This window comes from Polistes dominula, unplaced genomic scaffold (genome assembly GCF_049000335.1).
Source record: "Polistes dominula isolate Pdom_NZ unplaced genomic scaffold, Pdom_raw_medaka contig_75, whole genome shotgun sequence".
Lineage (NCBI taxonomy): Eukaryota > Metazoa > Arthropoda > Insecta > Hymenoptera > Vespidae > Polistes > Polistes dominula.
This window is the reverse complement of record NW_028301003.1, coordinates 2,785,223-2,812,569: the sequence shown is the minus strand read 5'-3', so window position 1 is coordinate 2,812,569 and position 27,347 is coordinate 2,785,223. Positions and strand designations below refer to the sequence as shown.

Sequence of the window (27,347 nt, the reverse complement as noted above, 5' to 3'; positions counted from 1 at the left end):
TAATAGATATAATATAATAAAATAATATATATATATAGTATAGTATAATAAATAAAATAAATAGAATACAATATAATTAAATAATATAAATAAAATAAATAGAATATAATATAATTAAATAATAATAATAAAATAAATAGAATGTAATATAATTAAATAATATAAATAAAATAAATATAATATAATATAATTAAATAATATAAATAAAATAAATATAATATAATGTAATATAATATAATAATATATTTAATAATAAATGTTTTAATGAAATCAAACTATTCATTATATATATATAATTATATTTATTTTTTTCAATTTTTAAATTCAATATTTGTTCACATTTTTATATAAATTATTTTTAAATATTAATAATACACCAAAAAAAACAAAGAAATGTACACGAAATGAGAAGAGGTGTTATATATTTTTCTTCATACCGTTTGTATAAAATTTCTATAAGATTTCATGGAATAAATAAAAAAAAAAATACCACAGAAAAATTTAATTGATTATATTAAACGAAAAAGGTTTTTTTTTCTATTAGTAATTTGATTGATGACGTTGAATCGATATCAATAATATTTCAAAGAACCAAAAGTGCATCTGTATATATGTATCTGAATCTAATTCATCGAACTGTGATTCCGTAATATCTCGTATGTTTGTTACGTTTCCAAGCTTTTAAGTTTTACCTTTTGGTATGATGGTGATGGTTGGTTGTGGTGTTGGTGGTGGTGGTGGTGGTGGTGATGGGTATAGTATATACTCTTTGCAGAGAACGTGAATGAGGTAACTTTTAATAAAGTGAGAGACGAATTAAAACGTTCCCCGATTCGAAATGCAATTATCTATCGATACTTCGAAATATCGTAACAATGTTACTAGTATATGTGTATAAATATATATGTACGTGTGTAAATGTGTGGATATGCGTGGGTGACGAGTTTCAAGATACAAGAATTTTCTGAGTGTGTGTGTATGTGTATACACACGTGTTTTGAAAAAGCTACGAACTCTCACACATATACACCACCCACGTAGGTACAAATATTCAGTCAGAAGCTTTTCACCTATCAATTTTCAAATAGGATCCTTTTTTTTTCTAAACCAACCCACCTCTTTTTCCCCCGAGAAATGGTTTTGGTATGAATTAAAAATGACAACGAGTAGAGTAGTACGAAAAAAATCGATCAAGCACCCTCCCAGATCTCCCTTAACTTTCCCCCCATCAAAATTATATATTTTAAAATCAAACTATTTCATTCAAATAATAACACCACCCCATATATATATATATATAGTATATTAATTTGTAATTATAATATTGATGATTAATTTTTGATAAAATTTGTAATATACAGTATATATATATATACTATATGTAATAATATAACACATACTATATATACTACATACTATATAATTATAATATAATACACTACACTTACTACACTAATTATACATATATATATTATTATAATTATATATATATAATAATATATTACATACTATATATACTACATACTATATATTATAATATAATACACTACACTAACTATACATATATATACTATATATAATAATATAATACACTACACTATCTACACTATATATATATATAAAATACATATTGTATACAGTACAAAGTATATTGTACAAGTATTGTATTGTATAGTATATTGTATAATATTATAATTATATATATATATATATAATATAATACACTACACTAACTACACTAACTATACATATATATACTATATGTAATAATATAATACACTACACTAACGACACTAACTATACATATATATACTATATGTAATAATATAATACACTACACTATCTACACTATATATATAATACATATTGTATATAGTACAAAGTATATTGTACAAGTATTGTATTGTATAGTATATTGTATAATATTATAATTACAAATAAATATAATATAATATATATATAATATAAAAATAAAATAATTCTGAAACCATTGATCATCCTCACCACCCACTTACACCTTACTCCTCACAATTCTCCAACAATTAAAAAATATTCCATAAACATTTTGCAAAAAGCAATGGCTAATAAACAATGACCGTTAGAGATCTTCGTTCATGGTTTCACGGTTAATATTATTGCGACACGTAGCAAGTATAACCGTGTGTACAGGTAAGGACAACTCACACTAACCGTAACTCGTATGAACACTAAAGAAAGAGAGAGAAGGAAACAGAAGTGAGGAAGGCACAAGGAGGGGGGAGCAGAGTAGATAGGAAAAGGAAAGAGACAAACAAGATACGAGTCAACTTATATGATAAAGAAAGAAAGACAGAAACAGTAAGAAAAAGAAAAAGAAAAAGAGAGAGATGGAAGGGCAGGCAGGCACGTGTGCTGCTCGTCGCACATCCTTCCGCGAATGCTTGTCTCACGAAGGAAGAAGGCAGGTGAAAATTAATTGTACGGGTTACCGGTAGAACGTTTCAAGAGTACGAAAAACAAGAAGAAGAAGAAGAAGAAGAAGAAGACGAGAAGGAAGAACAGAAAGAGGTAGAGGAGAGGAGACGGAGGAAGAGAAAGGTGAAGAGGAAGAGAGGAAGGTGAGGAGGAGGAAGGGGAGTACACTCACACATATATATATACGTATATATGTGTGTTTACACATACATCGTTTACTTGGCGGCACTCAAAGTACGGGTCGTCGTACACACAGGATGTGTCGATCGATTTTACCCTCCTCCACCTCCATCTCCTCCACCTCCTCCTCATTCTCATTCTCCTCTTCTTCATCCTTCTCTTTACTAATACACCCCCCTAAAAACCCTTCTCCAAGTCCCCCCTGAACTCCCCTGAACTCTCCCCTTTCGGTGTTCTGTCCGCGATGCCTGTTTCCCTTCGACCCACATCGTTCTGTCTCTTTTTAACTTTAGGTTTGATGTATCTTTTTTTTTTGTCTTTGTTTCTTTCTTTCTCCGTTTAACGCTAGGGTCCTTTTTATTTTTATTTTTTTACGTCCTCATCTTTCTCACGCACGTATTTGCGAAAGTTTGTGGAAGTTTGTTGTAAGTGTGTGTTGAATACATGCATGCAGTTCAATTCGTTAATAGTCAGTCGCGCAAAGGTCCTCGATAACCAAACCCTTCGGATAAGGGATTTCCGTTATCGTCTGAAATGTTTTTTTTCTTCTCTCTCACTCAGTCACTCAGTTTGAGAGTACATTTTATATATGTGTATGAGTAAATGTTTGATGGTATTATGAAGATAAGTTTTTAGATTTGATTTAACGATTTGAAATTATTTTTATTAAGTTTGATATTTAGATATGTTAATTAATTGAGTAACTTAATTAATGAGAGGTATATAATAATGTTTAAATAAAATTGAGTAGAAAATGAATAAATTTATAGACATTGAATTATTTTAATGATGTATGTTTTAAATTAAGTTTGTTTATTGTTTTTTGATCAGATGATGAAAATGTTTAAGAAAATGGATAAAGAATTAATAATTATTGAATGATTTGAATCATGGACACTTTACATTGAATTTGTTTATGAATTGTATTTAATTTTAATTTAATTTCACGAGAAAATAATATAATATTAAACATGTATGGGTTATATTTCTTAACAGAATTAACAAGAGGTATCAAAATGTTTAATAAAATGGGTAAAAAATTAATAATTATTGAATAATTTCAATCATACTTGTTTGTTATTGCATTTGTTCATTGCTTTTTGCATCTACAATGTTAATTTCACGACAAATAATATAATATTGAACATGTATGGGTTATATTTCTTAACAGAATTAACAAGAGGTATCAAAATGTTTAATAAAATGGGTAAAAAATTAATAATTATTGAATAATTTCAATCATACTTGTTTGTTATTGAATTTGTTCATTGCTTTTTGCATCTACAATGTTAATTTCACGACAAATAATATAATATTGAACATGTATGGGTTATATTTCTTAACAGAATTAACAAGAGGTATCAAAATGTTTAATAAAATGGGTAAAAAATTAATAATTATTGAATAATTTCAATAACAGTCGTTTGTCATCGAATTTGTTTATTACTTTTCTTTAATTTTAATTTAATTTTAATTTAATTTCGCGATAAAGAAATATAATATTCAACATGTATGGGTTATATTTCTTAACAGAATTAACAAGAGATATCAAAATGTTTAATAAAATGGGTAAAAAATTAATAATTATTGAATAATTTCAATCATACTTGTTTGTTATTGCATTTGTTCATTGCTTTTTGCATCTACAATGTTAATTTCACGACAAATATTATAATATTGAACATGTATGGGTTATATTTCTTAACAGAATTAACAAGAGGTATCAAAATGTTTAATAAAATGGGTAAAAAATTAATAATTATTGAATAATTTCAATAACAGTCGTTTGTCATCGAATTTGTTTATTACTTTTCTTTAATTTTAATTTAATTTTAATTTAATTTCGCGTTAAAGAAATATAATATTCAACATGTATGGGTTATATTTCTTAACAGAATTAACAAGAGATATCAAAATGTTTAATAAAATGGGTAAAAAATTAATAATTATTGAATAATTTCAATCATACTTGTTTGTTATTGCATTTGTTCATTGCTTTTTGCATCTACAATGTTAATTTCAAGGCAAAGAAACATATATATATATATATATATATATATATCCTCTTACAGGCAGAAGAATTTAGTTTCAAAAACTAAGAAAGAAAAAATATTGTAACTAGAAATAAAACGTTTAAATAAACTTTGACATGAATAAAAATCTATTTTTCACCCGATGGGGACAAAAAGAAAGAATGAATAGAAAAAGAAGGATCCACGAAACATCCACGAAATATACACGGAATTCCATAGATCACATGCTTTTAAAGAATTTGAGCAACTATCTAGACAAGATCTTAACGATACACGGCGGAATAGTGTGACTTAACTGAAACCCGTCATTCATGATTATAAGATTTTCTTTTGTTCATTGAAAAAAAAAATCTCAGGTCAATTCGTGATGCTTTAAATCGCGACACAGCGGGGCTGCGTGAATAATAGTTGGAAAAGCACAGTCGCGACTCAGCGGGGCCACGTGAAGAGCGGGGGGAGCGTTCTAGCGAAACGTCGAACATAACAACTCGCGATCACAAAAGAAAAAAAAAACATAAAATGAAATAAAAGGAAAAGAGGAAGAAGAAGAAGAAGAAGAAGAAGGAAAAAAGCAATATTTTAAGAATGAACATAATAAAACTGTCCTCGAAAAAAAAAAATATTCGACCTGTTTTCCTAAAAGGTAAAATTCTGTTTTAACGCAACGCAAATTGGTAAAAAATCATGGAGACTAGAATGCTATTTATAGTTTGTCTGTCTCTCTCTTCTTCGATAGAAAAAAAAAAGAAAGAAAAAGGATACCACGACCAGAGAATTACATCTAGAATAGATGAAGAAAAATAAAGTAAAAAAGGATAGTTCTTGAGAAACGTTTATAAGAAAAATTTGGGCCGGGGGTAAGAAGCAGGGGGATTAGGGGTGATACATTAGAATATAAAAAAAAACTCAAAAATAGGTTAAAGGTCTCTTGGAAGACTGTCAAACTTGGTCCCGAATTCTTTTTTATTTTCATACATCGAAAGCTGACAGATACTTTTGTGCAATGTTATAATAGTCAAAGAATCAAAGGCTCGAAGATGGATCTAGAATATGACATACATTAACGACCAACTCTTCTTCATATTACAGTTTTTAAGAAAATTTGTTTGTAAAAATAAATTTTATTCTAAAAAAAAAAAATCTGGTATTTTTCTAGACCACAGTTGGAATAAGCAACAATCGCACAATAGATCCAGCGGTACCGCACAGACAGGTACTGAAAATGGTTGCCCACGTGAACGTGTTAAAATTGACATGTATAAATCTTCTAAAGTCATCAATCAACAAATAATCATTCGCGGTGTACTTTGTGCATTTTTTATTACATTTTCGTTAATAATAGTCTGATACATCAATTATCTACGTATTATCTGCGTTTGTAAATCATCTTGGTAGGTAACTTCAAAGATTTTTGAACCACAGAAATTAATGGTATTATCTAATCGTCTAATTGAAAATATTTTCTCATCAATACGAAAATTAATGGATTGTCCGAAAAAAAAGAGAATATAATAAAAAGTCATATAAATTCTATCACATTTTTTTTTAAGAATAACAAAGAATATTTTCTTTTATGTTAAAGGTTTGCTTCCTAAAAGAAAATTGAAAATTTTCAAGGACAACGATTCTACGGAAATTCATGCTGAGAAGATCACCAACGTTTCAAATCAAAAAAAAAAAGAAGAAAGTATCAGATAATAAAATTATTCTTTTATATAATTTCATTGTTAATTTATTAAAATTATGAAAGAATACTAAAGTTAGATGTATAATAATCAGTTAATTAATGATTTCAAAGTAATTCGAACACTAATTTTAAGTACAAATTATTAAAATTTATTTAAAATAATTCATTTTGAATTCATACATCAATATTTTGGATCTCATTGATGATATTTCACTATTGTCAATTAGTTAATAACAAAATAAAGAAAATATTAATAATATAAAGCTTTTTTTTTAAATATAATTTCACTGCAAACACGTAGTTCTAAACAAAACGATGGTTGTTGATGGGATTATCATTAATATGAAAATCAATCGATTGTCCGATTTGAACAACAAATATTTCTAATAATTCTATCACGTTTTTAGAAACGGAGAATCAGTTAATAATAAAAAAAAAATGAAAATATTATTAATAAAAGTGTATTATAAAATATAATTTAACTGGAAACACTTATTATTATTCAAACCAAACGATAATTGATATATAATTTTATTTACCAAACTATTTTCATCAATACTAAAAACAATTAATCCATTGTTCGATTATAAATGAGAAAAAAAAATATATTTCTGATGATTTCAACACGTTTTTAGGAATAAAGAACATTTTCTAATCTTCAAAAGTTTGCTTTGAATTGTTCAAGGACAAATATTCACCGCAACACGTGCTGAAAAGACCACCTGTGATTTTTCTTTTGTAAATTATTTTAATACAAAAAAAAACAGAATATATTTTATAAGAAAATGTTTTTTTTTTTATATTATTTCAATGTAGTTAAATAAATACGATCATTGAAATATTATTTAACATATTAACATTCTCATCAATAAGAAAATTAATCAACTATTTAATAAAAGTTAAATAAAAATTATAATTAAATAAAATCACACATTTTTTCAAGAAACAATCAATTCCTTTTCCTTTCCTTTTCTCATATTCGTGGAAGATATTTTTCTTAAAGAAACATTTTATGGATTGAAGGTAAAAGAACATTCGCGACGGAACCGCGAAAACATTTTTCTAACAAATAGAAAAAAATTATTTTAAATAAAATTAATCTTTTTTTAAATATTATCTCACTGCAAACTCGTAGTTATAAACTAAAACGATACTTGAAATATTATCCAACGGATTAACATTCTCATTACCACTAAAATTAATCAACTATTTAATAAAAATGAAATTAAAATTATTAAAAAATTGAACCACACATTTTTTTTTTTAATTAAACGATTCTTCAAACAATTCTTTTCTTTTCCTTTTCTCATATTCGTGGAAGATATTTTTCTTAAAGAAACATTTTATGGATTGAAGGTAAAAGAACATTCGCGACGGAACCGCGAAAAGATTTTTCTAACAAATAGAAAAAAATTGTTTTAAATAAAATTAATCTTTTTTTAAATATTATCTCACTGCAAACTCTTAGTTATAAACTAAAACGATACTTGAAATATTATCCAACGGATTAACATTCTCATTTCCACTAAAATTAATCAACTATTTAATAAAAATGAAATAAAAATTATTAAAAAATTGAACCACACATTTTTTTTTTTAATTACACGATTCTTCAAACAATTCTTTTCTTTTCCTTTTCTCATATTCGTGGAAGATATTTTTCTTAAAGAAACATTTTATGGATTGAAGGTAAAAGAACAATCGCGACGGAACCGCGAAAAGATTTTTCTAACAAATAGAAAAAATTGTTTCAAATAAAATTAATCTTTTTTTAAAAATTATCTCACTGCAAACTCTTAGTTATAAACTAAAACGATACTTGAAATATTATCCAACGGATTAACATTCTCATTACCGCTAGAATTAATCAACTATTTAATAAAAATGAAATTAAAATTATTAAAAAATTGAACCACACATTTTTTTTTTAATTAAACGATTCTTCAAACAATTCTTTTCTTTTCCTTTTCTCATATTCGTCGAAGATATTTTTCTTAAAGAAACATTTTATGGATTGAAGGTAAAAGAACATTCGCGACGGAACCGCGAAAAGATTTTTCTAACAAATAGAAAAAAATTGTTTTAAATAAAATCAATCTTTTTTTAAATATTATCTCACTGCAAACTCGTAGTTATAAATTAAAACGATACTTGAAATATTATCCAACGGATTAACATTCTCATTACCACTAAAATTAATCAACTATTTAATAAAAATGAAATTAAAATTATTAAAAAATTGAACTACACATTTTTTTTTTAATTAAACGATTCTTCAAACAATTCTTTTCTTTTCCTTTTCTCATATTCGTTGAAGATATTTTTTTTTTTTAAGGGAAATTTTTGGATTGAAGAACAAAGTATCTTCTGCGACGGAACCGCGAAAAGATTTTTCTAACAAATAGAAAAAAATTGTTTTAAATAAAATCAATCTTTTTTTAAATATTATCTCACTGCAAACTTGTAGTTATAAACTAAAACGATACTTGAAATATTATCCAACGAATTAACATTCTCATTACCGCTAAAATTAATCAACTATTTAATAAAAATGAAATTAAAATTATTAAAAAATTGAACCACACATTTTTTTTTAATTAAACGATTCTTCAAACAATTCTTTTCTTTTCCTTTTCTCATATTCGTGGAAGATATTTTTCTTAAAGAAACATTTTATGGATTGAAGGTAAAAGAACATTCGCGACGGAACCGCGAAAAGATTTTTCTAACAAATAGAAAAAAATTGTTTTAAATAAAATTAATCTTTTTTTAAATATTATCTCACTGCAAACTCGTAGTTATAAACTAAAACGATACTTCAAATATTATCCAACGAATTAACATTCTCATTACCGCTAAAATTAATCAACTATTTAATAAAAATGAAATAAAAATTATTAAAAAATTGAACCACACATTTTTTTTTTAATTAAACGATTCTTCAAACAATTCTTTTCTTTTCCTTTTCTCATATTCGTGGAAGATATTTTTCTTAAAGAAACATTTTATGGATTGAAGGTAAAAGAACATTCGCAACGGAACCGCGAAAAGATTTTTCTAACAAATAGAAAAAAATTGTTTTAAATAAAATCAATCTTTTTTTAAATATTATCTCACTGCAAACTTGTAGTTATAAACTAAAACGATACTTGAAATATTATCCAACGGATTAACATTCTCATTACCACTAAAATTAATCAACTATTTAATAAAAATGAAATTAAAATTATTAAAAAATTGAACCGCACATTTTTTTTTTAATTAAACGATTCTTCAAACAATTCTTTTCTTTTCCTTTTCTCATATTCGTGGAAGATATTTTTCTTAAAGAAACATTTTATGGATTGAAGGTAAAAGAACATTCGCGACGGGACCGCGAAAAGATTTTTCTAACAAATAGAAAAAAATTGTTTTAAATAAAATCAATCTTTTTTTAAATATTATCTCACTGCAAACTCGTAGTTATAAACTAAAACGATACTTGAAATATTATCCAACGGATTAACATTCTCATTACCACTAAAATTAATCAACTATTTTATAAAAATGAAATTAAAATTATTAAAAAATTGAACCGCACATTTTTTTTTTAATTAAACGATTCTTCAAACAATTCTCTTCTTTTCCTTTTCTCATATTCGTGGAAGATATTTTTTTTTTTAAGGGAAATTTTTGGGATTGAAGAACAAAGTATCTTCTGCGACGGGAGACACAAATGACTTTCACTGTCATAAATCATTGAAACATTTAAACAAAAAAAAAGTTGGTGTTATTTAAACATTTATTAATATCATTTCACTGTTAACATATCAATGTTTAAAAAGTACAAGAAATTATTAAATTTATAATATCAGATTAGTTAATGATTTTTCACAATTTTTTCCACAAATTTTGAATAACAATTTTGAAGATCAATTTAATAATCATTCATTCCAATACATGCATGAATATTTTTCATTTAGTTTCATTCAGTTTAGTTAATGATTTTTCACAATATTTTTCACAAATTTTGAATAATAATTTTGAATATCAATTTAAAAATCATTCATTCCAATACATACATGAATATTTTTCATTTTATCAATGATATTAAATTATTATTAATTATTTAACAGTGAAAAAGAAACATAATATTAATCCTTTGAGTGTTAGAATAATTTTACATGAAATTATTCGTAGAAACAAAATAATTTGTTCCATAATGGTATCAACGTCGTACCCCAGGACGTCGTAACGTTAATCAAATTCTAATAATACAAAATTATATTTAATTATTGAACTTTTTCTTTTTGAATATAATTTCATTGATTAATACAACTATTAAATGATTTTACATTAATTTTAAGAAATACAGATTCATCGAACAATACACTCAAAGGATAAATATTGAATTGGCAAACTAAATCATTGCAGATTTTATTGACACACTTTAATTCAATTTTTTTGATAGCAAAAATGAACAATAATTAATTAAATAAAATTATATAATTTATTATTTTAATTTGAAGGAATTATTATTTTTTTTTTTTATTTTCTTGTAAATTATTATTTTTTCAAAGGAAAAATTTGGAATTATTATTTTTATTTAAAATCTGCCATAACTTAGTTATACCAATTCAATAATTTAACTGTAATCACATAGTTATAAAAAAATACAATAGTTTAAATATTATCGGAAATATTAACACCTTCGTTAATATAAAAATTAATTGATTGTCTAATAATATTACAAAGAAAAAAATTAAAAGTAATAAAAGCTCCATCATGAGTTTAGGAACTTAGAATATTTTTCTGATTTTCTAAAAAGTACTTAGAATTGTTGAAGGACAAAGAATTAACTGCGCAACACACTGAATAAGAAGAATTCCGGGAAAAATTTCACTTTTATCAATCACTCGATAAAAATCTTCTTTTTTTTTTTTTAATATATATATATATATAATTGCACTATTAAAATGTTATTAAAAATTGTTTTTTTTTTTTTTTTTTTTTTTTTTTTATATCGGAAGTGAATTAATTATGAGTAATAACAATTGCATTTTGTTGTTAACAACATAGAATTTTTTCTAATCTTCTTAATAGATTGTCAATAATTCACCTGCGATATTCGTTGTTGGAAAATTTATCTTCTATAAGGAATTTTTGAGAACATTCTAGAAGAATTTTTCTAAGTTTCTTCTGCGACGAACACTAACGGCACAAATTTAAGACTAATCGTCAATAACTCAGATTTAAAACCAAAAAAGTCGTAGTAATTCAAATGTTTATTAATTGAATTTCACTGTAAACTTTTTAGTTAAACAAATACAATGATCCAACATATTATCGATTATTTAATAATAACAATATAAATTTTCAAGAAAAAATATTGTTCTTTTTCCAAAAATCAGTTACACCTACTCAAAATCATTGTAATTTATGACCGCTAGTTGAGACTTTAACGTTTCGAAAGTGAAATAACCTATGATATGATTGGTGGAAAAAAAACAGAAAAAAGAGCAAATCCACGAATGGGTGAAGGACCGCGGGAAAACGATTCAACCTATCAAATCGGGGTTTCTTAAGAAAAGTTGAAAGAAAGAATAATCAACAAGGACAGCAGTACGACCGTGTAGGCAGAGCGAAGAGTTAGTAGAGAGAGAGAAAGAGAGAGAAAGAGAGATGAAAAGGACAAGGGATAGAGAAGGAGAGAAAATGCGTGAGCACTGGCCGCGAGGAGAGGGGAAGACGCGCGGACTCGCGGATGAGAGTGACACAACGAATAGTAGCCGCGAATGGTAGTGGGGAGTAAAGGAGAGAGGGTGCTCTACCGCGATAGGGGAAGAATTTTGGGTGGGGGTTAGAGCTTCATGTGGAAGGGGCAACTCGACGAGTAGAGAATATAGTGGAAAGGAGAGGGGAGAAGCCCCGCTGAGAAGAATAGGGTATAAAGTTTCCAGCGGCTCTCCGCTGGCAGTTTAGTGTTAGCCGAGCAGTCGAACAAGAACCTTCGCGTTCAATGTTTTCTTGACGATCACTAGTCTGAGAGACTTCTATCATCCAGTTCGTATTTCATTTAGTTTCGGGACAAACAAACCGAGTGAGTATTATTTCATTTATCGAGCAAATTGTTGAATAGTAATCGTGTGTTGTGAACTTGAAGAAGAAGTTCGTGAGTTTGTTTGCTACGATACAGAAAGAAGAAGAAGAAGAAGTAAGTAAAAAAAAGAGAGAAACTGAGACTGAAACATAGTAGAACAGTTTGTATCGAAAAATCACTGCTAGTGATTTAGTGGGTTAAATTCACTTCGAGTGTTTAAGTAAATAAATTTATATATATATATATATATGTATATAATCGGACATTAAGAGATTTATTTTGGATCGGTGATAATTAACCGATCAAAGATCATTTTTTTTCTTTTCAAAAAAAGTTTTTAAAAACATTTAAGACGGGTACGAAAAAGGCACCGAGCCCCTCAAAGAGGGGTGGCACACCGAGGCCAGGCAAAAGACCCATGCGTATTCTATCAACAGACGAAAAACTGCAAGCAATTGATAGAATATACGACGGTGAAAGCAAGGCTGCCGTAGCCAGAGATCTAGGAATACCAGAATCCACACTACGAGGATGGTACAAAAGCCAAGACAAGCTACGTGCGATGAAACAAGCAGCGGATGCTGCCGCCAATTCCGAAAATTGTAACTCGCCAGGTAGTAGGAACGGATCATCCCCAATAAATAACGTAAACAATATGAGTGGGGTAGCTTCTGGATCATCGTCATCGATAATGGAAGACGAAGCACCGGCAGTAAAAAGACAAAGGTTAGATCACAGTGGTCTAAGGTCAACTACTACTCAACAGACACAGCCACAACAAATACAGGATCACCAAATGCAATATTGCCAGATTTTACAGCACTTGAACTTTGTAAATACAATTGCAAAATCAGGTAAATTAATAAATCCTAAAATATCTGAAAGTATTATTCAAATGTGCAATAATACCTTAAGCGAATTGACCACAATTTCGAGTGATCAACAAAATTTCGCCAAAAGTGCTATTGATGCTATGTGCAACATGTATACGCCCTCGGTCAACCTGGTTGAACATGGTTTGCAATACACCAAAAGCACTAGTATATCAACCGGGAGTAATATCGCAGGTGGCAGCCTTAATAACATGACTGCCAAAAAACATAACATAGCAATAGCACCATTGCAAATAGGCACCGTTTCTAAAAACTGCCTAAAAGATTACAGCCAACCAGCCGCTGAAGCCCCATTGAACTTGGTACCGGCTACACCAAGAAGATCATACGACAACGGTGGCTGCAGCAGCAATAATAGCAGTAGTAGTAGTATAAGTAATAATATGACCAGCCCGTCTAATTATTACAAACCAGTGAATACTACTCCTATCACTAACGGAATCCATACCCCAGGCACGTCGTATATGTCAAAAACAAGAAAAAGTGCAATGACGACATCTACACCAAATACAAGCCTGAATAACAGTACCACCACCACCACCAATAATAGTATAAATGAAATATATTTTGGTTGGTTAAACAGCCAACAGCAAATTCTGCAACAGCAAGAGACACCGTTAAATTTATCTAACGGTATAAACCAACAACAAATGGAAGATTTCGCGAGATTCTGGAATGTGTATCTCAACTATAGCTTCCATTTTAATACCGTCAATCAACACCTACTTGCTAGTCAAAACCTGGACGTGGCACAATATAAAAAAACGGAATTGGAAAAGGTGCTGTCGGCTCAACAACCCCAACTACTTCAAGAAGATGTGCGTCAACAACTATGTCATCAAGAGGCACAGATGTATAATAATAAGCAGGCCTCAGCAGTCAACAATAGCTACAGGACAACGACAAACGCCACCACCACCACCACCACCACCACCACCACTAACAATACCAGAGAACCTGAATGCAACAATGTTCTTCGAACTAAAGAAGAGGCAATAAAATGTTGTGACCAGCTCATCGAGTGGCTTGAAAATTGTCAGGACCCATCGGTAACTAGATATGAGTTAATGAATATTCAATATTTAGCACATAAATTAAAAAATAGTAGAAGTAAGAACGATAACAACAAACGTTATCGAAAGTAGATCATTGTATATATATATATATAAATATTAATTTTTTGCAATAACTTTCACTGTGATTTCATGTAAATATTAGGATTATTAATAATTACATATTTATATATATATATATATATATGAATACGTCTTTGTATATATGTTAATATGTATAATAGTATGTGTATATATAAATCGTGACATAGAAAAATGATATAAAAAATAGGAAAAAAATAAATAAGAGGAGGAAGGGTTGGAAGGTGGGACGGAGGGAGGGTCAATAAGGGGGGTGGGGGGATATCGGGTAGAAAAAAAAATTTGGTTAGAATAAGATAACGGGAGAAGGGAAAAGCGTATAAAAGTTACAAAGGTGTGACGAATCGAACGGGAACTAACCGCGCGTGGGTCCACGAAACGTCCTAAGTTGAGAAGTGGGAAGGTTGAAAGGGGAAGGACGTGTGTACGTATAGGGGGGAAACAACTTTGCTTTACTAGGGGAGTGAAGAGGAAAGGTGAAGATGAAGAAGACAGAGAAAAAAATTTATCTGAAAAATTATAATATTATATTATGAAATAATATAATATCTTATAATATTATATTATATTATTATATTAATATAATATATTATAATATTATACTATATTATTATATTAATCTATAATAATATAATAATATATAATATAATAATATAATATAAATTATATATATTATATTATATTTATTATATTATTATATTAATATATTATATTATTATATTATTAAAAAATTTCAAATTGATTGAAATTCGCAAAACTTTAAGAAGGTTTATTACAAATATGTAATAATGCCTTACATGAATTGTCTACATTGACTTGCGATCAACAAACTTTTGTTAAAAATGCTACGGGGACTATGTGCGCTATACATTCGACCTCGGTCAACCTAGGTAAACATGGATTGCAATATACAAAAAGCATCGGTGGCACGAATCGGTGATAATTAACCGATCAAAGATCATTATTTTTCTTTTTCAAACAAAGTTTTAAAAACATTTAAGACGGGTACGAAAAAGGCAACGAACCACTCAAAGAGGGGTGGCATAGCGAGGCTAAGCAAAAGACCCATGCGGATCTTATCAGCAGACGAAAAACTGCAAGCAATTGATAGAATATACGACGGTGAAAGCAAGAAGGCTGCCGTTGCCAGAGATCTAGGAATACCAGAATCAACATTACGAGGATGGTACAAAAGCCAAGACAAGCTACGAGCGATGAAACAAGCAGAGGATGCTGCCGCCAATTCCGAAAATTGTAACTCGCCAGGTAGTAGGAACGGATCATCCCCAATAAATAACGTTAACAATATGAGTGGGGTAGCTTCTGGATCATCGTCATCGATAATGGAAGACGAAGCACCGGCAGTAAAAAGACAAAGGTTAGATCACAGTGGTCTAAGGTCAACTACTACTCAACAGACACAGCCGCAACAAATACAGGATCACCAAATGCAATATTGCCAGATTTTACAGCACTTGAACTTTGTAAATACAATTGCAAAATCAGGTAAATTAATTAATCCTAAAATATCTGAAAGTATTATTCAAATGTGCAATAATACCTTAAGCGAATTGACCACAATTTCGAGTGATCAACAAAATTTCGCCAAAAGTGCTATTGATGCTATGTGCAACATGTATACGCCCTCGGTCAACCTGGTTGAACATGGTTTGCAATACACCAAAAGCACTAGTATATCAACCGGGAGTAATATCGCAGGTGGCAGCCTTAATAACATGACTGCCAAAAAACATAACATAGCAATAGCACCATTGCAAATAGGCACCGTTTCTAAAAACTGCCTAAAAGATTATAGCCAACCAGCCGCTGAAGCCCCATTGAACTTGGTACCGGCTACATCAAGAAGATCATACGACAACGTTGCCTGCAGCAGCAATAATGGCAGTAGTAGTAGTATAAGAAATAATATGACCAGCCCGTCTAATTATTACAAACCAGTGAATACTACTCCTATCACTAACGGAATCCATACCCCAGGCACGTCGTATATGTCAAAATCAAGAAAAAGTGCAATGACGACATCTACACCAAATACAAGCCTGAATAACAGTACCACCACCACCACCAATAATAGTATAAATGAAATATATTTTGGTTGGTTAAACAGCCAACAACAAATTCTGCAACAGCAAGAGACACCGTTAAATTTATCTAACGGTATAAACCAACAACAAATGGAAGATTTCGCGAGATTCTGGAATGTATATCTCAACTATAGCTTCTATTTTAATACCGTCAATCAACACCTACTTGCTAGTCAAAACCTGGACGTGGCACAATATAAAAAAACGGAATTGGAAAAGGTGCTGTCGGCTCAACAACCCCAACTACTTCAAGAAGATGTGCGTCAACAACTATGTCATCAAGAGGCACAGATGTATAATAATAAACAGGCCCTAGCAGTCAACAATAACTGTAGGACCACTAACAATACCAGAGAACCTGAATGCAACAATGTTCTTCGAACTAAAGAAGAGGCAATAAAATGTTGTGACCAGCTCATCGAGTGGCTTGAAAATTGTAAGGACCCATCGGTAACTAGATATGAATTAATGAATATTCAATATTTAGCACATAAATTAAAAAATAATAGAACCAAGAATGATAACAACAAATGTTATCGAAAATAGATATATATATATATATTGATGAAGAAGACAGACAGAGAAATTTTTCTCGTATTCTAGGAAGTTTTAAATGCAGTGGAATTCGCAATAACATAAGAAACACATATACACCATCATATTTGTTCATGAGTTGCGGCTGTCTCATGGATACCTTAATAATCTCGTGTATATATATTTATTATTTTGATTTTGAATCTTTGTTATTTTTGGGAATGATTTTTCTTCTTCTTTTTTTTCTTTTTTCCAAAAATATTGGAGTATACATCCCCAGAACTTTTAGGGCATAAATGCTACCAATTCTTTTATCCGGAAGACGAAACCCATATGCGTGAATACTTTGAACTAGTTTTGAAGCTTAAAGGGCAAAACCACAGAAAAAATTCTCTGATGTATAAACTTCGAGTTAAAAATCGTGATTGTGTATGGTTAAGGACAACGCATTTTGCGTTTTTAAATTCGTTTAGCGACGACGTTGAGTACATCGTTTGCACTAACTCCCATGCGAAGTCATTGGGCAAACGGAAAACGAAGCTGTACCTGCTTATGGACAACCTGGTCTATATTACTCTCTTCAGAAACATCCCATCAGGGATCCTATATATCCAGCGTATCATAAGATGCAACATCCCGCGGCTGTCGCTGCAGATGGTTCACAGCAACCTAGGCCTGGACGGTCTACTTTGGTACTGCTGGATGCAGTACACAAAATATTTATCAAGGATACGAGACTACTTAGTCAACTATAGCTTACGGTTCACCAAGTCAACAAAGTATAACTTCTTCTGTATTAAGTAGAACTCAAAAACCTGCACATACATCTCTGACTCCTGTACAACAGGCATGGGTAATTTGTAGTCAGCAACCTGTAATAGAAGGATATCAAATACAGTCAATTAAGTCCGTCTAGGTCACCGAGTGGATCGACCTATACGCAATTGAGTAGCGGTGTGAGAATACCAGCTACGTAATATCACGCAGTCACGACAGAATAATTTGTCATTGATAACAAACGAAAAAATAATTGGTCAATAGAAAATTCACGGAATTCGTGTAAGGGGCTTGGGATTTGGGAGTTATTCGGGGTACGTGGGTTTTGGGGATTTTTTCAAATAGTCGAGTAATGAAAATGGAAAAAATATTTCTTAGAGATTTGATAAAACCTAACGAGGAGAGAGAGAGAGAGAGAGAGAGAGAGAAAAAGATAAGACAGATTGAGTAAAGTAGTTTTACTATCAACAACAACAACAACAACATAAGAGGAGGAGTAGTTCCGTACACTGCACCGTTGCAACGGCGTGTGTTGTGTGTCGTCTTTCTCTCCTCTCGACTCTCTCGGTTGGTAGTAAATAATGCCATGTGTAAACGTGGTTACGTTGGGGGCTCGGGGGAGGTCCTCCTCTCCTCCATGGAATAGCACATGCGCTCACAGAGAGAGAGAGTAATAAAGAACTTTTTTATGAATGAAACACAACTCGGTCGGTCGGCCGGTCCCTCCCCACTACCACTGCTACCAACACCCCACCAGCTCCACCAGTTTACCACCACCTATCTCTGACTCTCTCACTGCTGTCATACCCCCAACACACAGACACACATTACTAATACTTTTAATGCAATCATACATACACCACATTACAGCAATGTCTGTGTTGTTATGATAGTGTGTTAGTAGTAGTATATATTGTATGATTGTAGTGGTGTAGTTGTAGGCTGCTGGTGTGGTAGTGTCTGGGTGAATTGGAGGTGGTAAAATCACACGACTAACAGACTACTATATATTCTTATATTATTTATCACTCTCTCTCTCTCTCTCTCTCTCTCTCTCTCTCTCTCTCTCTCGTTTCAACTCTTTCATTTATCTTTGTCTACTTTTTTGTCTTTCTTGTTTTTTATTCGACTTTGAACTTTTTCTTTTTTTTTTTTCTGTCTCTTTTCTTTATCTTCTTCTTCTTTTTTTTCTTAACACCCCTTTACTCGACCGAACTTGTAACAACTACCCCGTTTACTACACCCCCTGTTCGTTGGTTTTCAACCCTTTCGATTATTATACTTTTCTCTTCTCGTTGAATTATTCTTTAACTATTTTTTTTTTCTTTTTTTTTTAGTTAAATATTTTGGGGTATTTTTTTTTCTTTTTTATAATCACATTCCGATTAAACCCTCTTATTTATTAATCGTATTTTTTAGGGATTCATTTTTCTTCGTATAATTAATACATGTATAAATTTGTAAATTTTGTAAATTAATTTATAATAATTTATGATATTTATTATAGAATTACAATTGTCAAATCTCTCGACGAACAGACATTTGACAATTGTAATTTGATCGTTGTACATGGATAGATAAAATAATTGCAATGCGCTTAAAAAAAAAATAAAAAAAAAAAAAAAAAAAAGAGGGTATGTAACTTAAATACAAAGAAACAATTAAACAATAGTTTTAAGATGTGTAGATAAACAATAGATAAGTTAGATTTATAATCATTAATAAAAAAAAAAAAAAAAAAAACCGGAACCAAATGAAAAACCAAATGTCTTAAAACAAAAACAAAAACAAAAAACTAACTCGCAACTCGCACATCGTTCAATAATATTAATATTAATAATAATATTGTTTAATCCCCCTTTTTTTTAAATTAAGATAAATTATAAATTAATTTCACTCATGATCTCATAGATTATTTATAAATAGAACAAAATCGTAAATTATTTGAAGAAAAAAATTGATGAAGTTTGATCCTCGAAGTTTCGATGGTTGACGGGGGTGGGGAACGAGAAAAATTAGAAAATAAAAAAAGAAAAAAGACAAGTGAAATAAAAATTCACCTCGTTCCCCCTTAAACCCCCACCTGCTCCCCCCCACCTCGTTGAATTGAGAATTGAGAATTTGAAAAAAAAATCAAATTCAATGTTATAAATAAATTAATTTTAAGTAGTAAAAAAATGTGTATAAATGAAATACAAACGCAGCAACATTGTATTGACTATGACAAAGGATAAACAAAAAATTGCGTTTTTGATGAGATAAAGCGATGATAGAATCAGGGGGTGATGGAGGTGGGGATGAGAGAAGAGGAAAGGGTGAGACAAATGTAAAAGAAAGGACAAGGTTGTTCCTATTCCTTTTACAGGAATAGGAAGAAACTTGATGTCAAGGACAAACGAGAAGGAACGTTGCACGTTTATTATCGCACGCTCGTATCACATTAATTATTAATTTATTTATTTTGTGTTTTTTTTTTAATACGTACCACCATATTGTTTTTTATTAAATTTTTTCATCCATTTCCAATACACGATGATGATGATGATAGTTTTGATTATTATTTTTGGATTTTTTTTTTTGTACACGTTTCTTCTCTTTGTTATATTCGTGTTTTGAGTTTTCAATTGAGGTTATATTATTTTATTTTATTATTTATTATTTATTATTTATTATATAAATAACTTTGTGTTCTTTTCTGAAGAAAATAAAAAAAATTAAAAAAAAACAAAACACAATCATAAAACAAGGTAGTTTCTAAACTTTTATGATTAAAAAACTGTGAGCCACATAACATATTTTTATTTATTTATATTACTTTTGTTAATAATCATTTAAAATTATATTCTTTATTTTTAATTTGTTTTTAATTTCTTTTTAGTTTTTAATTTTTTTTATGTACTAAATGAGAATTGAACTTTTCAGAATTTTGGTTTTTTTTTTGTTGAAAAGTTATTATCTCATTGTATATATAAATATTTTTGTTCGTTTTAAAAACAAATCTTTTTATAAAAATGTGGGTAGAGTGTTTTGGTAAAATGAATATTAGGAATTATTAATTAGGAATTAAAAAAAAAAAAATTATGAAAAAAAAGTTTCTACCTTTTTAGTTGAGAATTTAGTTTGATTAATAATCGATTTTTATTAATCACGTTGGTATTATTATTTTATAAAGTAGAAAAAAAGGTAGAATATTAGAAAACAATAACAAAAAAAAAATTAAAAAACAAATTTCTCCCTTTAGTTTGATTAATAATCAATTTTTATTAATCACGTAGTATTATTATTTGAAAATTAGAAAAAAAAGGGTAGAAAATTAGAAAACAAAACAAAAAAAAATTAAAAAAAAAATTTCTCTCTTTAGTTTGATTAATAATCAATTTTTATTAATCACGTTGTATTATTATTTGAAAATTAGAAAAAAGGGTAGAATATTAGAAAACAATAACAAAAAAAAAAATTAAAAAACAAATTTCTCCCTTTAGTTTGATTAATAATCAATTTTTATTAATCACGTTGTATTATTATTTGAAAATTAGAAAAAAGGGTAGAATATTAGAAAAAAAATAAAAAAAAAATTAAAAAACAAATTTCTCCTTTTAGTTTGATTAATGATTAATTTTTATTAATCACGTTCTATTATTATTTTATAAAGTAGAAAAAAAAGTAGAATATTAGAAAAAAAAATAAAAAAAAAAATTAAAAAACAAATTTCTCCCTTTAGTTTGATTAATAATCGATTTTTATTAATCACGTTGTATTATTATTTGAAAATTAGAAAAAAGGGTAGAATATTAGAAAAAAAATAAAAAAAAAATTAAAAAACAAATTTCTCCTTTTAGTTTGATTAATGATTAATTTTTATTAATCACGTTCTATTATTATTTTATAAAGTAGAAAAAAAGTAGAACATTAGAAAACAATAAAAAAAAAAAAAAATTAAAAAACAAATTTCTCCCTTTAGTTTGATTAATAATCGATTTTTATTAATCACGTTGTATTATTATTTGAAAATTAGAAAAAAGGGTAGAATATTAGAAAACAAAATAAAAAAAAATTAAAAAAAAAATTTCTCCTTTTAGTTTGATTAATAATCGATTTTTATTAATCACGTTGGTATTATTATTTTTTAAAGTAGAAAAAAAGGTAGAACATTAGAAAACAAAACTAAAAAAAAATTAAAAAACAAATTTTACTCTTTAGTTTGATTAATAATCAATTTTTATTAATCACGTTGTATTATTATTTGAAAATTAGAAAAAAAGGGTAGAAAATTAGAAAACAAAACAAAAAAAAAATAAACGAATAAAACCAAAACGAAAAAAAATTTTTGAAAATTTAAGTAAAAAAAAAAAAAAAAAAAAGACAATTACAATTAATTTGACGATAATAATAATAATTGATCTTTTAAATTTAGATTTCATTTGAAAAATTAATTTCAATGAAAAACCAACTCTACCCACATTATTTATATTTGTTAAAAATAATTTTATAATAATCATATTATTTTCATTTTTTCGATTCAAATGAAAAAAAAAGAAATATTCTATGCCAGAATAAAAAAAAAAAAAAAAATAAAAAAATAAAAAAATAAAAATTGGCTGAAAACATCAAATATTTTCAATTTTAACGAATCAAATTCCTCGTAAATCAAATAATAACAATAGTTTGTCTGACTGTGACTATGTTTTTTTATTTATTGTATAATAACAATAATTAAAAATAAATATTTGATTCAGGAATTTCGTTCGATTGAAGATAAAAAAAAAAAAAAAAAATAATTGAAAAATAATTTTCAGTTATATTATTATTATTTATTTGAATTTGAATTTAAATTATTATTATTATACTAATATTATAAATTGGTATTAATATTATCGTTACTTACCAATACGAGATCATTGTCGTTGTTATGTGGCTCATAAACAATATAATCGGATACAAATTGTGCACATCCTTGCCAATCATTTAATTCAGCATATGGTAATGAACTTCTCTTGATACTGACCGATACAAATTTCTGTAAAAAAAAAACAAAAAATAACAAATTCAAACATAAGCTCATTTATGTTTTTTATTTTACTTTTTATTTTTTATTTTTTCTTTTTTTGTTTTTTTTTTTTTTTTAATTTTAATTTTAATCAATGATTTTTGGTTTCTATGTGTGTTTGTGTGTGTGTGTTTTTTTTAACACGTTGTGTGTAAAAAAAACTATTATTAAAAGTATTCGAAATGTTGTATGTATAAAAAAAATAAAAAAAAAATGCAATGAAAATTGCATTGCAATGTTTTTCCAAAAACAAATTTTTCTTTCAAACGAATTTAAAAGTTAATTAAAAATGTGTTTATGTAATACTGTATACAAAAAAAAAAAAATTGAAACAACATATTTGAAATTTTTTATATAAAAAAAAAAAAAAATGCAATAAAAATTCGTTGCAATGTTTTTCAAAAAACAAAAAAACAAAAAAAAGATTTTTCGTATAAAACAAATTGAAATTTTTGTCAAAATTATATAAAAATGTTTATTTAGGCTCAGGGATCTTATAATTGTTAAAATATAAAAAAAATCTTTATTTTAACAATAATTAATAAATTTCAATTTTTTTTTTTTTAATATTAATATATATATAATTTATTATATATAATTTTTCAAATATAAATATTTGACATATGAATTGAAAAAAAAAAAAAGAGAAAAAAATTCTATTACACTTATGATGACAACATTCAACGTGTTATTATTTAATTTATTATCGATACGAGTAAAAATTAAATTAAATAGAATAATAATTAATTAATTAAACAAATATATATATATATATATATATATATATATATATATATATATATATTTCGAAATTAATTTCAGTGATATAAATAATTAAATTATTAAAACAAAAATGATCTCTCTTCAATCTCATTGATAAAAGAATAATTGTATTAATTAATAAATTAATATTATTAAACGATAATTAAATAATAATTTATTAATTAATAATTAGTAAATACTCTCGTTAATGTAAATATATATATGTATACAAAAAAAAAATAAAATAATTTTTAAGTACTCGAATGAAAAATAATTAAAAAAAAAGTACATAAGATAGCATATATATATATATATATATATATATATAAGAACAAATCTTGTACATTCATACCCAAAAATATATATATACATATATATAGATGATAAATATATTACAATATAATCGTTCAAAATAGTCAAATTTGTGAATAAATGCGAAACAATTGTTAAACCAAAGTTAAAACATTAAACAACAACAACAAGAAAAATAATATTAATAAATAGTTTAAAAAATAAAATTAAAAGAGTAAAAAAAAAAAAAGACACAATAAAATGTTCAAAAAACAATAGTGTTATTGTTATAAGACTGCAACCATATATATATAAATATACTCTTTTTAAACAGACTAAACTAAAATAAATAAATAAATAAATAAAATAAAATAAAATAAAATGATGAACATTTAAACAAAGAAAATAAAATGATGAAAAGTGTATGCCAATGTATAAATGTGAAGTGAAAAAATACATTGAGAAAAGAACACGTTGTTTAATATATAAACAAAAACAATAAAAATAAACCAAGAGCATGTTTTTATTATAAAATGTGCATAGGAAAAATTTATTTTTATTATTTAGATAGTAGAATTGAAAAAAGGGTTGTGTAATTAAAGTGTAATGTTATTATAAACAAACAAAAACTAAATAATAATAATAACAAAAAGACAGATTCCTATTTAAACAAATTAAATGAACAATACAAAACAAAATAAAATAAAATAAAATAAAATAAAATAAAATAAAAACTGTTTAAGGTTATACAAAAAATATCCTCCGATTAGTTCAATTACAAAGATTTGTATATAAGTGTGTGTGAATATATGTATGTATATGTATTAATGTGAGATAGAGGAATAAAAAGAAAATACAGTAAAATGAAAGATTAAATAGTTTGTAAAAATAAACATTCCTCAAAAAAAAAAAAAATACTGTAAACACATATATACATATGATTATAGATATATATATATATATATATGTATATGTATGTATGTGTCCTGTGTGTGTGAACATAAGTGTGTATAATATGTTTAAAATAAAAGAAACACACAAATGTTCGTGGGTATGCCTTTTCAAATGATAAACGGATCTTCTCAAATGTATATGAAAAAAAAAAAATAAATAATATTAATAATACATAGTGTATAATAATAATAATAATAATAATAATAATAATAATAATAATAATAATAAGTAATAATAATAATTTTTATTTGTAAACGCGTGATTTAATTTTTATATCGAAGAATGAATGCCTTTTACAGCGTAAAGGAAAAATATTTATCAAAAGAAATAATTAATAATAATAATTATTAATAATAATAATAAAAAAAAAAATTAAAAAAAAAACCAACATCTGAGTTTTTAATACACAAATTAATTTCATTTGTTACAACCAACTTTCCACCTTTTTCCCTCCATTTTTTTTCTTTCTTAGTAATTAAGTAATTATAACCTCAATAAAAACTGGTTTTTTCATATTAAGTAAACAAATATTATTTGTTAAATAATTATTAATATTTCGAGTCATCATCAAATTTTGCAATTAATATTAAACAATTTCAATTATTTCATTCTGAATATGTATATAAATTACTTTTCATATGATGATTCATTTTGTCCGTTAAAGTTTGATCAATAATGTGATAGAAATTATTTCTATTTTTCATTATAATAATAATAATTAAAAAAAAAGCACTAAAGATTAAAAATTTTGTAACAAATAATCTTTAAATAAATTTTGCCATTTATATTTTTAATATTAAATGACAACATTATGAAACAATTGAAGATGCACTTGGATATAAAGGTAAGTGTTGAATTTACATTAAAAATGGTATCAAAGATGGCGACGGAGGTATTAGTCAAACGAAATACTTTTAATTAACCAATTTGAAATTATATCAAATTCAAATAATTCATTAATTATATTCAAATTCAATAAATTCATTAACAAATAATTATATATACCATATTAAAAAAAAAAGAAAAAGAATCAAAACAATAACTATATTATCATAAAAATCATGTGTTCTATATATATATGATATTTCATTAAATAATAATAATAATAATAATAATATTCGTTATTCTCACCTGTATGCCACATTCATTTTCACATGCCAATAAAATAGGTTTCCTTTTCTTATATTTAAACTGAAATTGTCTTCGAAAATTTTCAGCATACAATAATAATAATTTTTCTTTATCATTTAGGTTACAATAACTGTCAGGTAATGTTGATAAATAAACGTCTTCTCTGATATCCTTTTCCGGCCAACATAATCGAATTAAACCTAATTCACGTTGTATTGTTCGTAAAATATTACTAGTTATTGTTATCGTTGTTAATTTATCATCAAATTCGTTTAAATCTTCTTCCTCATATTGGTAATATTTGTCATCATTTTCAATTTGATTCTCGTAGTTGTTGATTTCTTTCTTTTCTTCTTCAAGATCAGAAATGGCGAATAAATTTTGTACAGGTAACATTTCACTTGATTTCTTATTATTTCTATTGAAATAAAAATCACTCGTTATAATCTGAATGTCGTTTATGTTAAAAATAATTTTTTGTTTTTAGGTGTCAAAAAGGAAACAAGAAAAGGTCACATTTCTTTATACCGAATACGATTACAGACACACGTTACTGCAATAGTTTTAATGATACTAATCAAGAAACCACGTAAACAAATCTTATTGTCATGACAGTTGTGTAGTTGTTTGTCGAATTATTTAAAATTGGCGTTAATACTGACATCTACCGCATGGAAGTATCACTATATGGTGAGTTAAAATTTTTTACCCATTAGATAAATCTTCATTTACCATAGTAGTATTTCAAATAATAAACATATATTCATTTAAATTTATAGTTAAAAGACAAATATCATGAATAATTATTATAACAAAATATATAATAATAAACTATTTATGCTAAATATATATATATATATATATATAAATATATATATACATATATATTTAACTTGTAATAACTTGTTATTATCTATTGATAAAAAAAGAAATCAATTACATAATTTCTTTATAAACATTTATGGTTAATTTTAGGATGATTTATATGAATTCGTGTTGAGAATGCATAACAAAGATTCAATAAAGCAAGAAAAGGTCTGAGGTTTTAACAATGGTATAAAAGGGATCAAACAAATCATCACAGAAGGATGAGAACCACAGTAGCAAGAAAGAGAGAAAAAAAGAGGATAATTTGAAAATAAATGTTGAAAGATTTTTAAATTCATGGGATGGGATGGAACAAAATTGACTATTGTTGGTAAATAAAATCTGACAACCAAATACAAGATTAGAAGAATAAACCCCATAAAAAGGCCATTCCAACAA

The 27,347-nt window shown here is 27.0% G+C and overlaps 2 protein-coding genes across 4 annotated transcripts in view; one reads left to right on the top strand and one right to left on the bottom strand.

The window, feature by feature from the left end:
* The window catches only part of LOC107069643 (dynein regulatory complex subunit 7), a 120,816-nt gene that overhangs the window by 93,153 nt on the left and 316 nt on the right, over window positions 1-27,347 (bottom strand). For 2 of the 3 annotated variants that reach the window (XM_089173968.1, XM_089173967.1), the window contains exons 2-3: window positions 26,082-26,499; window positions 22,782-22,913 (exon numbers count right to left, since the gene is read on the bottom strand). In XM_089173968.1, coding sequence (XP_089030094.1) covers window positions 22,782-22,913; window positions 26,082-26,477 — 528 coding nt within the window. In that variant the 5' untranslated portion in view covers window positions 26,478-26,499. The remainder of the gene's footprint in view (window positions 1-22,781; window positions 22,914-26,081; window positions 26,500-27,347) is intronic. The other variant, XM_015327124.2, reaches the window with a different exon arrangement.
* Window positions 10,124-27,254, top strand: dan (protein distal antenna). The gene is made up of 3 exons (XM_089173975.1): window positions 10,124-14,375; window positions 26,569-26,771; window positions 27,057-27,254. The coding sequence occupies exons 1-2, from the start codon at window positions 12,852-12,854 to the stop codon at window positions 26,641-26,643; spliced, it is 1,599 nt and encodes a 532-aa protein (XP_089030101.1). The 5' UTR covers window positions 10,124-12,851; the 3' UTR covers window positions 26,644-26,771; window positions 27,057-27,254.

Bases quoted from the DNA above. Each gene is read 5' to 3' on its own strand.
- dan (XM_089173975.1), top strand. From the start codon at position 12,852: ATGCGTATTCTATCAACAGACGAAAAACTGCAAGCAATTGATAGAATA. The intron at 14,376-26,568 runs GTAACTAGATAT...TTTTGTTTTTAG, and splicing joins AAAATTGTCAGGACCCATCG to GTGTCAAAAAGGAAACAAGA.